Raw genomic sequence first — 12828 nt, forward strand, 5'->3', positions numbered from 1 at the left:
AATAGAGAAAAGCACTCGCTCAAAAAGTGAGTGCAAATACGGCTACAAGAGGCTAGACCGGCGGCGGCCCAAGCGCTAGTGAGCAAGCCAGGACTGTGACGTAGAGCTTCATAACTAGGCACCCTGCGGCTCCTACATCAGATTCGCGTCGCCAGTTCCCACTTTCCCATCATCTCTCCTCCAATCCCCTCAAACACTCGACTTGTTCATCACCTCCTTTCTGGCTGCTGCATTTGTCTGCAAGTCGGCTCTTCTCAGCTTCATTGTTGATTCCGCTCAACCCCGCTCCCACACAAACACCAGCTCGCGTCGTGCGAATATTACCACGTCACCAACAACATGACGCTCTACTACAGTCTGGTAAGCTATTCTCCTTCTTCAATTGCCTCCTTTTCTAGCACAACGATGCCCTGGCTATCCGGCGATCGTTGCTCGCGTGCTCTGTTCACGTTGCTTTTGGAAACAGAATGTGGCCTGATGCTGACTGCCTCCTGCCTCTAGGTCTTCCTCCTCCTGGTGACAGAGATGCTCATCTTCTGTGCCCTCATCGTTCCCCTGCCGTTCACATGGCGCCGCAGGCTCTTTACCTTCATTTCGGAGAGCCCGATAATAGCGAAATTACAATATGGCATGAAGGTATGTGGTGGTAGTACAGCCTTACACAAGTCATGTCTGACATGTCTAGATTACGTTCATCTTCATTCTCATACTGTTCATTGACAGTGTGAACCGCGTCTACCGCGTGCAAATTGAGCTTTCCGGCTCAGACGACCAGGGCCGCTCAGGGTAAGTCGACAAACGCCTCCGTTATGCTGCAAGACTAACACCTCAAGAAGTGTCGCTGCTGGAGGTATCGAACGCATGGAGGTCCAGGCTCGCAAGTTCTACTCGCAGCGCAACATGTACCTCTGTGGCTTCACCCTCTTCCTTTCGCTCATCCTCAACCGCACTTACGTCATGATCCTCGATGTTCTCCGTCTCGAAGAGGAGGTCAAGGGCCTAAGGGGTGACCCCAAGGCCAGCAAGAACTCTGCTCTGAAGGACGCTGGTGGCCCTGGTGAGGTTGGTGCTCTCAGGAAGGAGCTCGAGGCCAAGGATCGTGACATGGAGAACCTGAAGAAGCAGGTTGAGAACATGCAGAAGGAGTACAACCGCATGGGCGACGAGGTTGCTGGCAAGAGATAGACAAACACGAGCAATTTCGAACGGATAAGGAGAGCAAGTCACAGTTATGCTGGCATGGCGGAACACGCAGGTCGGTACTGACTCCACAAATGTCTGGGAGAAGAATCATCAGTCTATGGTTACGGCTTTACAATTGGTGTTGGACAAATAAGACACTTTTCGAGGATACACGCTATTACAGTATTATTGTTGGAGTGCCAGGGCTAGTTGAGGTAGCAGGGAAAGAGCATCAGATCGCTTTTGCTGTTGGCATGGCAGTTTGATAGCTATGCATGATGAGCGTCTTCACTTAATCAATTATATTGGCAACACGGCGGAGCTTCCTGCACAATTCCTCTGGTGTTGAAGATGGCGAGAGCATAGATGAGAATCCCAAGTACACAATTGCCGCATACTAGAGCACACAGGCGATAGGTAACCTTATAATGATGCCACGTGACCCGAGCAAAAAAAGCAAAAAAAACAAAAATAAAGAATGAAATGAATTGCAAAAACATACGACAGCGGGGATTCGCTAGTGGTCACCCACCTAACTACTAATCCGCCGGTAAACTGCTTGTATAGGGCAGATCGAACGGGATGCCTAAATTTCAGTTTCCTATGGTCGTATGTACCATTACAGTAAAAGCACGTAATAAATATCTCTCAGAAAACATCCATTCAAGTTTGGGTGTATTTAGAGACAACAAACTTCCGCCAAGACCAAGCCGCCGACAACTAGCTCCTGCTGTCACTTACAATTATCGACTGCACTGCCACTTCTCACACTACTACGCATATACCCCAATATAATAATCATGTATACAAGAGTATGTAGAAGATGCGGAGTTCATTTCTTGCAAGCATGCATAAGATGCATGTGAAATTGCGCATGGCCGTTGGTGGCATTCCGAGGTACATGTAGACCCTGGACTCAAGCTTTATAGCTGCTCGAAAGTGTTCCATGGTTACTCTTCCCGTGCATTCCCACAACACGTTTTTCCTTTGTTTCTGTCAGACGTAGCCAAAATGTCAGAAAGCCAGCAATTGTTTTCCCGTTTTGTCAATTATCCGACCCCCAAACCTAACGACGTGCCGTACCAAGCCCCACCCCAGGAAAGAACCCAGTGATCAAAGGGCCATTGCTGCACCATCTCGCCAATCTGTGAATTTATATCTTACGGCAATTCCTTGGATGCGCTGGCTGACCTTTTCAGTGTTGCAACCGTACCTCTGGTGCCCGGAGTCCTCTGGAGCAATGCTGGCTTCGGCACCCTGCGGCAATGCCGACAACTCGACGGCGTCGATGCGCGTTATGACCCAACCGTGATTCCGCTGTCTCAACTGGACGACGAAGCTCCGGCGAGCTATACAGACAAGTCGAATCTCCGCACACAACTGGACCACGCGTCGTCTGGCCGCTTTTACTCGATCAAAGATTTCCACGACGGGTACTCGAATGGCGCATTCACACCGTCGGACGTCATAGAGCGCCTGTTGCCGCTCATCCGCAGAGATGTCGCGCAGCGCTCACCGTGTGCGACAGCATTCATGGAAACTAAGGTGGACCTTGTGAGGCAAGCCGCCCAAGCCTCTACACAGCGATACAAAGAGGGGGAGCCGCTAGGAATACTAGACGGTGTGCCCTTTGGTGTCAAGGACGACTTGCTGGTCAAGGATTACAAGCACTACGTTGGCACGACACATGACTACAGCAATGGCGGCAGCAAGGAAAGCAGCTGGTGCGCAAAGATGTTGGAGAAAGAAGGTGCTATCTTAGTCGGGACACTCACAATGCACGAACTGGGCATGGGTAAGAGGCATTCCCCAGGTTGTGATATGAGCAATTGGCTAAACACACACACAGATACAACCAACAACAACCCCCATTGGGGTACACCACGAAACCCATACAACAGCTCTTACTACCCTGGAGGCTCTTCAGGCGGCGCCGCATCTGCTGTCGGCCACGGCCTGATACCCTTTGCCATTGGATCCGATGGCGGCGGCTCTGTCCGCATCCCCAGCAACTACTGCGGCGTCTACGGCCTCAAGCCCTCGCATTCCCGCGTATCAATCGCCCCAATGCCCAACTCCGGTAAATCCGTCACCGTGCGTGGGCCCCTCGCAAGCAACATGGCCGACCTGGAGATTTCGTACCGCGTGCTCGCCCAGCCAGATCCCTCGACATATCCCTCGTCGCTATTTGCCCCGCCACGCAAGTTCTCAGGTCCACGCAACAAGGCACTGGGAGTACACAAGCAATGGATTGACCGGTCCGACCCTGTGGTCCAAGAATCCTTTTACTCAGCCCTCAAATACTTCGAACACGAACTCGGCTACAAAGTCATCGACATATCCATCCCCCTGCTCACCCAGGGCCAACTTGCCCACGCCATGACCATCATGGCCGAGGGCGCCGCAGCCCACCGCTCCTCGATTTACGACCTCACGCCCGCCAACCGCATCCTCATGACCATCGCCCACCAAACCCCCGCCACGGATTTCCTACTCGCCCAGCGCCTCCGCAACCTCCTCATGCAGCATCTCGCTGACCTATTTCGCGCATACCCGGGACTTGTGATTGTCACGCCTACCACGCCGAATGCGGGATGGCCCATCGACGAGGCGGAGCTCTCGCATGGCGTTACGAATGGGAATATGCAGATTCGCAATATGGAGTATGTGTGGTTGGCGAATTTTACTGGCGTGCCGTGTATTCAGTTTCCGGTGGATTATGTGCAGGGCGTCAAGGGGGAAGGGATGGTGCCGATTGGGTTGAGTGGACACGGTGAGTGGGGCAGTGAGGATGCGCTGATTGAGTTTGGGTTCGATGGCGAGAAGTGGTTGCATGAGGGGAGGGAGGGTGGAAGAGCCATGCCTGAGGCGTGGGTTGATGTGTTGAAGTTTGATACCTAGGGACTATAGTACATAGAATTTGCAGTGTGAAGAATTGAACTTTCCTCTGGCAAGAAGAAAGACTAGATACGATATCAAACTACTTCAATGGCCTTCCATCCGTCACCTCGCCATACGGGAGGTTCTCGTATTCGCCAAAGCATGCAAAGTCGTAGTCGGCAAGCTCAATCTGCTTCTGCATCACCTTGAGAAACGTCTCCATTTCACACCATCCGTCATCTCGCTGCCCGCACTCGGCGTGACTCTTACCCAGCGGAATGGTCCGCTGGTTGAGGATGAAATGCACGTAGCTCGTGGGCTTGCCGTCAAGATAAATGTCGTCTTGGTTGCGCTTGGGGTTGACGGGCGCGGGTGCACGAATGACTTCAATGTTCAGACGACCAGCAAATGGCTGCAGGTGCGAGAGGATGAATTCACGGTCGTGCTTGATGTGCGTTGTAGGCAGCTTGTCGTTGAATTGGCGGAGGCCGAAAGCGACGAGGATACTTAGGATGCCGGCGTCGTGGCTAAAGTCTAGGTTGAGTGCTTGGTCAATGGGAAACGTGACGGTGTTGTTGTCGAGCGTGACGTTGATTTGTGCAGAGGGTGAGGTTAGGACGTGGTGTTGCATGCGGGCGAGGACTTCTTCAACGTAGCCTGTGGCGCATGGCAGTTAGTATCATGAAGAAGGCTGTTACTGTGTTATTTAAAGTAGTAACTTACCAATACCAATGGCACGGCCAACAGGCGAGGCAAAGCCCGTGCCGGCTTGAAAGGTAATGTCAAGCGCGTATTCGAAACCTTGCCATTCTTCGTAGGTGAAGAGGCCACACCAGTGGGAGAATCCTAGGGAGACAGTCTCGTAGGAACAAAGGGCCTGAGCGTTGTCTACAAAATGTCAGTTCAGAACTTCCCAAGAACAGTCGATTTTCCAAAGCATACATGTATCACTTAAAGTCCAGTCGAGATCGCCAGTAATGTTGCTTCTGAACCTTTGATGGGCATCGTGGAGGTACACACCCACCCAGTCCATGAACGCTACCGATTAATCAGTCTCTGTCGAATTTTGCGGGTCCATTTTGTATTACCATCTTTGGCTACCTGCCAGTTTGTATGATTACATTGCTTGTAACCAGCTAGCGTATTGTTAAACCCTGGTGCTTCAATGGCAAGCTCCAGTGTTGCATTCTGCGTCCATTGCAGGCCAAAGAATCCCGCAAGAAAGTATTCGGCTGATTCAGTCATGCGCCGCTGCGTAGTGCTCCGTACTACAATCTTGCTCCCGTTATTTGAGTACAAGTGGCCGTACTGATAGTAGTGCAATGTGCCAGACTGAAACAGCTCATATTTGCCATTTGGAACCAAAATTTCAGCACCAAGCAGAAACTTCCAGTCGTTTAGAAACGAGAGAGGGCCGTGGGCTGTAAATTTCCCAGCCGCATCTGTGAGCTTCTTTCCCAGAGTCCGCTCGGCTGCTTCACCACTAACTTCGGGATAGCGGCTGCCGTGGCGATGTACCATGTTGACCCATGTTACGTTGGCACCAGGAGGAATTGGATACTCATTAACCCCGAACCCGCGGGGATTAGGAAAGTAAGGGCTAAGATTTGCCAAGCTTTGGAAGATATTCTTGTTATCTGGATTTCCTGGAATAGGCATTTGGGTTTCCAATGGCGTATTTGGTATGTACGACACACCGGCAAAGGGCGCTAGGTTTGTCTGCGCAAGAAACGGGGCGGCGCCCGTCTGGGTTGGGCCTTGAAAATGACCATCGTCGGTTACAAAGTAGTCGGGAATGCCAGACGTCTTTGTTGTTGGCGTGGCTGCTGTATTCATCAGCTGCCATATCCATCAGACGAGCAATCATCATAGCACTAACGCTTTACGTTTTGTTCACCATGGATGGGAATTTGGGCTCCATGGCCACCGTCTTGTTACATGTCAGCTACTCTGCTCAAACACACATGAACAATTTGCATTGAAGCGATTCTAGAGCAAAATGCTTTGATGGACGCAATTTACGCACTTAGGCTGGCCGGATACAACGAGTTGAGGAGCTGCAGTGAGAGCTCCAGAATGCCATGCATGGTGGGGTCGGTAGCCGCAAGCTCTTAGTGGACACGGGAGAGCTGGGTGGGTAACGTTACTTTGAGCGGCGTAAGTAGTGTGAAAAAAAACCAAATGGTACGTAGTTGGGCGCAAATGACAGCTTGCACATGCACACGTCGCTGCCGCTGCTGCAGTCGTCAAGGCTTCAGTCTGTCAACAGAGACAGAGAGCAGCTTGAGCTTGGGCCATATGTCGCGGATTTCTCGTGACGCAATCCCGTGGACAAGTCCAACACGGTATGCCAGACCCATGCCGAGAACCGCCTCAGGATGCGACGGCCAAAGTTTGAAGGCGCCATACACGGCAACGAAGCGACTTGGAGTAAGATGGGTGCTCGAGAAGGTCTCCTACAGCGATGCTTACCATAGATCCGGGTTGCCGAGCCCGTTGCAGATACGAGCCCATTGTTGCGGTACCTGACCGGGATGTTGGGCTACGTATTGTGGCTGCCGTCCATCACAGTAGTAGTGCTCGAGCGATAGAAGGCAGCTTGATAGTAGTGCTACTTATTTGGACAAACACGTCACTAGACGCCTTGTAGCGCATCGCACATACACAATGACCATCTCTAGCGAGGGACGTGCCATCACTGAAGAAGAACGAACAGGGCACAAGGCAACTTGGCAGATTGCTCGCTCTATGTGTACGTATACAGGCATACACAGGTGCTTGTTGGGTTGTGAAGCTTTATCAATTTCAGACTTGCACCGACCTGTACATGTGTACATGGATTCTCTTCCCGCTGTCCACTTTAAATAGTAGTCTACCACGCGGCAAAAAAAATCTGCTTTGTGTGGCCAAGACTTGAGTGGACATGCCGACGGCAATCTCCCGGACAAGCCTGAACAACTCACAGAATTCAAGACGGCTTGTTGGGCGATGCAGATGGATGATTCAGGTTGGTGGGTGGGGGTTAGCAGTGTCCATGTGACTACTATACTATCGTGGTGCAATACAGGGTCCGATGGAGTCAGAAGGTGACCCGTCTTGGCCAGCATAGCTGTGCAAAGCTCATTTTGGGTTGGTGCTTCACACGTATTAGACACCAAAGGGGCCAAAAAGAGGTACATGCATCTTCAGCTCCACTGGTGAGATGTGTTGGCAACGGCGCTGCACACATGGACATGTATGTGTATGTATATATATGGAGGAGGTTGCTGGCAAGGTGGAAAGGTGGAGAGTCGGACGGACCAATTTGATGACTCTTGTCGTGACGTTGTCGAGTTGGAAAGAGTGTCCGAGATACGTACGAAGAGGGGGCGCATGGTACGAGAGGACAGAAGCTTTCCAAGCGGTTGAAGCTAAGGGAGTGATACGCCCGGCCAAGTTATTGCGGAGGAGGGCCACAGTTGGTATAAGGTGAGGGTTATAGGGGACGCGTAGTCGCCGGTGGTTCTGCGGTGCTTTGTATCCAAGTCTTGGGACCTGTCGTAATGCCATCTCGACATGCATGACTTGCAGCACGACAGCTCAGTACGGCGACCAAAGCCGTTAACCTGCAACAGTGGCAGCAACAGCGGCTTCCCAAGACAGCATTGGCGATGCAGCCCTACCGGAGATATTGTCCAATGACTCCACAGCCAGTGACACGGCGGCACGACAGCGGCTAGTGGTTGGCTTGGAGGAGTAGATTAGTTGCTCTATTGGGCAAAATTCGATAATTTCAGGTGTTTTGAGAGTTGCGTGATTGCAAGCTCCAACCGGCCGTCGGGCCGACTGTGGTGTCGGGGTTGTTGATGGTGGGAAGAAGCCGGATAGCGCGATTGCATGAATCAAAGCCGGTGTGCTAAAGAACCACCGAAGAACAAAAAGTGGGCACTGCTAAGCACATGCCGGACCAACGATGATGCATAGCGAGCGGGGACGACAGGTTAGCAGCATGCAAACGCATTCAGCAAGAGCGTTAGGCGAAGGGGTCGACTACGGCTAGTGCGCGTGCTATTGCTATTTACATGGTAGTAGGTGCGGCGCGGGAAGGGTGCAGGAGCCAAGTTGGGCGCGTCACGGGACATGAGTTGTGCGAGCTGCGAGCATGCAGTGGAGCGGGAGAGGCAATTTGCAAAGCATGTGTCGGTGCGTGGGATGGTCTCTTTAGGGGGAGAGAGAAGATCTGTTGGGTGAAGTTGAAAGTATAGGGCAGGATGCGACTGTCGTCTCAGTGACCCCATACTGATCGTCATTGACTCGATACATACTCGAGGCTTAGGCTGGGGGACAGACGCGTGCTGCATGTAGAAGGGGCGAGGGGGCGGACCGACTTAAGGGTTGATATGCAAAGATGGTATCAAAACCGACGGTTACCGAGCATGGTCCAAAGTTGGCGCAAGATGCATGTCAGCCGCTGCTGGTGTTTGCAGTAAGTACTTATTAGTGACGACTGTATAGTAATCCTAATAATTACTACCCCAAGGGGCCGTGTTGCCCAACGATCGTCGGGGTAGCAGAACAGCGGTGACCATGTACATGTGTACATATCAAAGTATCATGTCGGTAAGTAGTATGTGCAGTAGCATGTTGCGTCTGCAGCGTTCACTCGGGGTACCGCAGAGCACGAGTAGAGGGACTAGTGAGATGCGGATCGCACCGGGGAGGTGGACCAACCTGCGTGGTGAAACGACTTGTCGATGATGGGAGAGGTGGGGGTAAGCCAATCAGAGGCGTGGGAAGGGAGGCTTTTTTTCTCTCTCTCTCTCTCTCTCTCTCTCTCTTCACGTTTGGACGTTGAACGTCATGATCCTGGGGATCGGCAGGCGGGCACAAAGAGGGACAATTTCAGTTAAGCGGGATGGGGGGCGGGAAAAGTTCCATCCAGTCAATGGATAGAATGTGCGGCAGTAGTTGGAGGAGTTGGAAAGCAGACGGTTTGGCTTGGGTGGGCGCAGGCCGAATGGAGCAATGGAGGCACAGCGAGCGGTCGGGTCAGCGTCCGGGGTCGGGCAGTCGTGGGTTGATCAAACACCAATTTCGTCATTGGCCGTGGCGGCGTGTGCGGAGTCGGGGAGACGGGGCATGTCGGTGATTTTGTAGACAGGAGAGGGAAGGGAGATGGGTAAGCATGTAGAGTAGTTAGACATTTGCAGTGTGTGGTTATGTAAGTAGAGTAACTACACTAGATGTGTGGTGGGAGCCAGTGCGGAGGAGGAGTGCAGATGTGGCGTCGTTGACTGGCAACGAGGGACGGATTGGTTACGACGGGATTTGGGAGAATGCCATCAAGGGCAAAAGTGGCAGGCGACTGCAGTGGCTGCCGCAGGGTCCTGTAGCTGGAGCCGATCTTGTACACGTCGAGATTGGGCGTGCATGGCCGACGAAACACAGAGTCAACAATGGCGGATCAGCGGGCCAAACCCAATCAAGCCCGCCATCCAATGTGCGCGTGGCCACAACGACCCGCAATGCCTTGGGGGCGAGGAACCGGTGTGGATGAAAAGGACAGTCTGCACGCTGCGTGGGCATGTGCAGTGCAGTGCAGTGCCATGCCATGTAACGAGTACATAGCACCATCAGATACGGTACCAATCTAAGTAGTAGCAATGTACATATGTACCTACATACTACACAGTACACTACACAAAATCGTCATGGTGGCCGGCATTGTTTGGGTGGCTAGCGGAACCCATGGCAGCGTTCGGTGGTGATGTCAGCCGGTCGCAAGGGGAAATTGATCGGTGTTGCCCATGTCGGCCGTGTCGTGCACAAGGCTCAGACGACGTCATGGCCCTTCTCCCTCTCCCACCTGCCGTCACCACCACCGCTTGGCCTCACGCACCAGCCTCGTCGGGCCCCTTCCAACTGCTGCCAATACTAATCCCATTACTATACACTACGTACTCCCCGTCTCACTTACGCGCATGTCCATATTTACATGCGTCCTGCTGCTGCTGCCGCCCACCACTGACCATTGCCCAATCGCCTCTCACACCCACTTTACCACTCCCCTACCCCCTCGTGGCCACAGCTGCTCCGCCATCTCATACGCTAATTGACCGCTTCAACTCATCCGACTCCTTGGGGTGGATGCGCTGCCCCTGCCCTTGTCCAAAGTTGCCGATCGTCGCACCACCAAGCTGCTGCTGGTGCTGGTGCTGCTACGGTTACTGCTGTGCCAGAGAATCGTCGATAGCAATCAAAAAAGCAAATCGATCTCGCACTCCGTACGGTACACAGTCATAGGCCGCCGTCGCCGCCGTCGCCGCCGTCCCTGCCCCAGGCCTGCGCGACACGCCCGGTCACGAGGCGGGTGCCGTCATCAAGGGCCAGTGCTCCGCCCACCATTGAGCATTTTGCCGCCGCCGCACCCCCCGGCCTCCAGGTGGACAAGCCGCTGCCATCGCAGGGATTGTCGTCTCGGGAGACCCTGAAGTATCATCGGGTTTAGCTCCTGACCAGGGCTCCACCTCTCTAGCATCCTTCCACAGCGACCGTGTGCCTCTGCCTTGGCTTGAACCCACCCACGGCATCCTCTTGCCGGTCCTCGCCCACCCGTCTCCATCTCCGTCTCTAAACCTACACCTCGAGAGCCGCACTTCGACTGTTCCGTGCAATGATCCCACAGATTTCCCTCTCTTCCTACCCGCCTCCTTGCACGCCGAACGACGCCTCTCTCGCCTACCACCACCATCACACTCACAGCCAGACCGACACCATGTCAACCTCGTCGTCAAACTCGTCAGTCAGCGAAAAGGATGTGGCTGTCGACCCCACCCTCCAGCCCAGGCCCCGTCTCGGCAGCAGAAAGTCGAGCGGCACCATCATAATACCCCGCGACAGTCCCAATGTCGAAATGAAGGAAGAGGAGGAGGAATACGATGACGGCGATGCGCGCACAATGAGTCCCCGTCGCAGCAGCGAGGAAATTGAAAAAATGGGTCAGGATGCTCGACAGGCTCTCATAGAGTGAGTCCTTCTCCTCCTTCTACCCACCGCCACCTGCTAACCTAACCCGTCTTCGTCAGACAAGCAAAAGCCCTGCAAGCTAGTCTCATGGAAATTGTCGACCGTGTTGAAGTTGTCAAGAGCGAACACGAAAAACTCGAGGGCGGCAACAAGTTCCTGCAATCGTATGTCGCTCCTTCCTCACCTACCACATGGTGCTGTACTGACCCACGCCAGATATATTGGCGAACTCATGCAAACAAGCAAGCTCACCTCCGCCGGCGCTGGAAAGGCCACAAAGGTCAAGGGCAAGGGCAAGCCCATCAAATAACAATCAGAGCTCGTCCACACTCACACGCACCCTGTGAGCCTCTACTGTGTCGGCCTCCCTCCCAACCCTCGACTCGTCATGGACTCCACGCGCCTATCCAACTCTCACTACCACGCAATCATGATGGTCTACTGTCTAACATACTGACCACCATGACCACTCACCTACACGCACACACATCCGTCCATCCATCTATCCTTCCAATACACACGACACTCACATGTTGACCGCGTTTACGAGCATCTGCATAGCGGTACAGGCCTGGGAACCGGCGTTCGTCATCATCGTTCCAATTCTCCATTCAGCCTACAGCTTCTGTCTTACCACCTTACGACAATAATCTCGACTGGGCTCTTGCTTGGCCTGCTGTTTTATCGCTCAACTTGATTTTTTCTTCTGCGCATATACCACGGCACAATTGCTCCCGCTATATTTGGGTCTTGCAATTGTTGGCTGACACTTTTGATTTTTTAAACAACTTTTTGTTGCGTCATGACCAAATTCGCGGTGTTCTTGGGAGTTGTTTTTGTTTTTCTTTGTTTTTTCTGGTAATTCGATTCTATCCCACAGATGGCGCATAGCTCACATGACATGCGCATCGTTTCTTTTTTTTTCTATAAACGCTCTAACGGGAAGAAGAACGCTCTTCTTTTTAGAGATCAAGCTTTCAACCCGGGCGTGCTTGCAAGCATGCTTAAGATGGCGAGAGAGCAAGAAAGTGAGAGAATATCCATTGGTTAGGCAAACGGTATTTACTGGAGAAGGGGAAAGGGCGTTTTAGGTCAAGGCTTTCTCTCCCGCGGAGGGGAGAAGCCAAGGAAAACCTTGTTTTTATTTTGACGTGAGCTTATTTTTCTGTTCGCTTTGCACAACTTTTAGGCAGATTGGAATAAATCACACATCATATCCACCTTGAGTAGTTTTCTTGTTTGCATAAGTTTTAGTATCAATGTTCCAGGGTCTTGGTAAACATATATGTACTTACGTATCCACATGCCCCCCCCTCCCCCTATGTATATCCTTATTTCCTATATTATTCCCAATTATTGTTTTATTTATTATAGGAGGGGCAAGTAATCCCCCCCCCCCTCTCTCACGTAATCTCTTGAAAATTCGACGACAGCACCCCTCCCGATTGTTTCCCCGAACATTACGTATATTACCCTTACCAAATCGCAATCATGAATCGTCTTTTTTGCTTAAATGAAATCATTCCCAAACTGAGTCGGTGAGCCCCCCCAAAAAAATGGGACCCAAGAAAGTAAAAGTGGTAAAAAAAGGATTAAAATTAAAATTTAAGTTTCACATAGCTCCCATTCGCAAATAAAAAAATAGCCCCACACAGTTATTCCACTATCCCACCCGTTCTTGTCTCTCGTGGGTCCGTGCAACCTATCCGTCTCTCTCTCTCTCTCTCTCTCTCTCTCTCTCTCTCTCTCTCTCTCTCTCTC

The 12828-nt window shown here is 52.3% G+C and overlaps 6 protein-coding genes across 6 annotated transcripts; 4 read left to right on the forward strand and 2 right to left on the reverse strand.

Moving 5' to 3' along the window:
* Positions 1-120: 120 nt before the first annotated feature.
* Positions 121-1604, forward strand: COCSADRAFT_40957 (uncharacterized protein). Its single transcript, XM_007706337.1, has 4 exons — positions 121-360; positions 502-636; positions 686-786; positions 837-1604. Exons 1-4 carry the CDS (start codon positions 340-342, stop codon positions 1183-1185), a joined length of 606 nt encoding a protein of 201 aa, XP_007704527.1. The 5' UTR covers positions 121-339; the 3' UTR covers positions 1186-1604.
* A 589-nt stretch (positions 1605-2193) lies between these two features.
* COCSADRAFT_193903 (uncharacterized protein) lies at positions 2194-4083 on the forward strand (the record flags this gene model as incomplete). Its single annotated transcript, XM_007706576.1, has 3 exons — positions 2194-2291; positions 2382-2977; positions 3032-4083. 3 exons carry the CDS (start codon positions 2194-2196, stop codon positions 4081-4083), a joined length of 1746 nt encoding a protein of 581 aa, XP_007704766.1.
* Positions 4084-4162: 79 nt separating this feature from the next.
* COCSADRAFT_175637 (uncharacterized protein) lies at positions 4163-6149 on the reverse strand (the record flags this gene model as incomplete). Its single annotated transcript, XM_007706577.1, has 6 exons — positions 4163-4719; positions 4786-4950; positions 5005-5100; positions 5151-5885; positions 5942-5992; positions 6089-6149. 6 exons carry the CDS (start codon positions 6147-6149, stop codon positions 4163-4165), a joined length of 1665 nt encoding a protein of 554 aa, XP_007704767.1.
* A 1864-nt stretch (positions 6150-8013) lies between these two features.
* On the reverse strand, positions 8014-8707 carry COCSADRAFT_254294 (uncharacterized protein). Its single transcript, XM_007706578.1, has one exon. It carries the CDS (start codon positions 8400-8402, stop codon positions 8043-8045), a length of 360 nt encoding a protein of 119 aa, XP_007704768.1. The 5' UTR covers positions 8403-8707; the 3' UTR covers positions 8014-8042.
* A 1053-nt stretch (positions 8708-9760) lies between these two features.
* Positions 9761-10529, forward strand: COCSADRAFT_254297 (uncharacterized protein). The gene has a single exon (XM_007706579.1). The coding sequence runs from the start codon at positions 9790-9792 to the stop codon at positions 10342-10344; it is 555 nt and encodes a 184-aa protein (XP_007704769.1). The 5' UTR covers positions 9761-9789; the 3' UTR covers positions 10345-10529.
* COCSADRAFT_254298 (uncharacterized protein) lies at positions 10530-11566 on the forward strand. Its single transcript, XM_007706580.1, has 3 exons — positions 10530-11067; positions 11127-11231; positions 11284-11566. Exons 1-3 carry the CDS (start codon positions 10715-10717, stop codon positions 11375-11377), a joined length of 552 nt encoding a protein of 183 aa, XP_007704770.1. The 5' UTR covers positions 10530-10714; the 3' UTR covers positions 11378-11566.
* The last annotated feature ends 1262 nt before the right edge of the window (positions 11567-12828 follow it).

This window comes from Bipolaris sorokiniana (assembly GCF_000338995.1).
Source record: "Bipolaris sorokiniana ND90Pr unplaced genomic scaffold COCSAscaffold_16, whole genome shotgun sequence".
NCBI classification, from domain to species: Eukaryota; Fungi; Ascomycota; class Dothideomycetes; order Pleosporales; family Pleosporaceae; genus Bipolaris; species Bipolaris sorokiniana.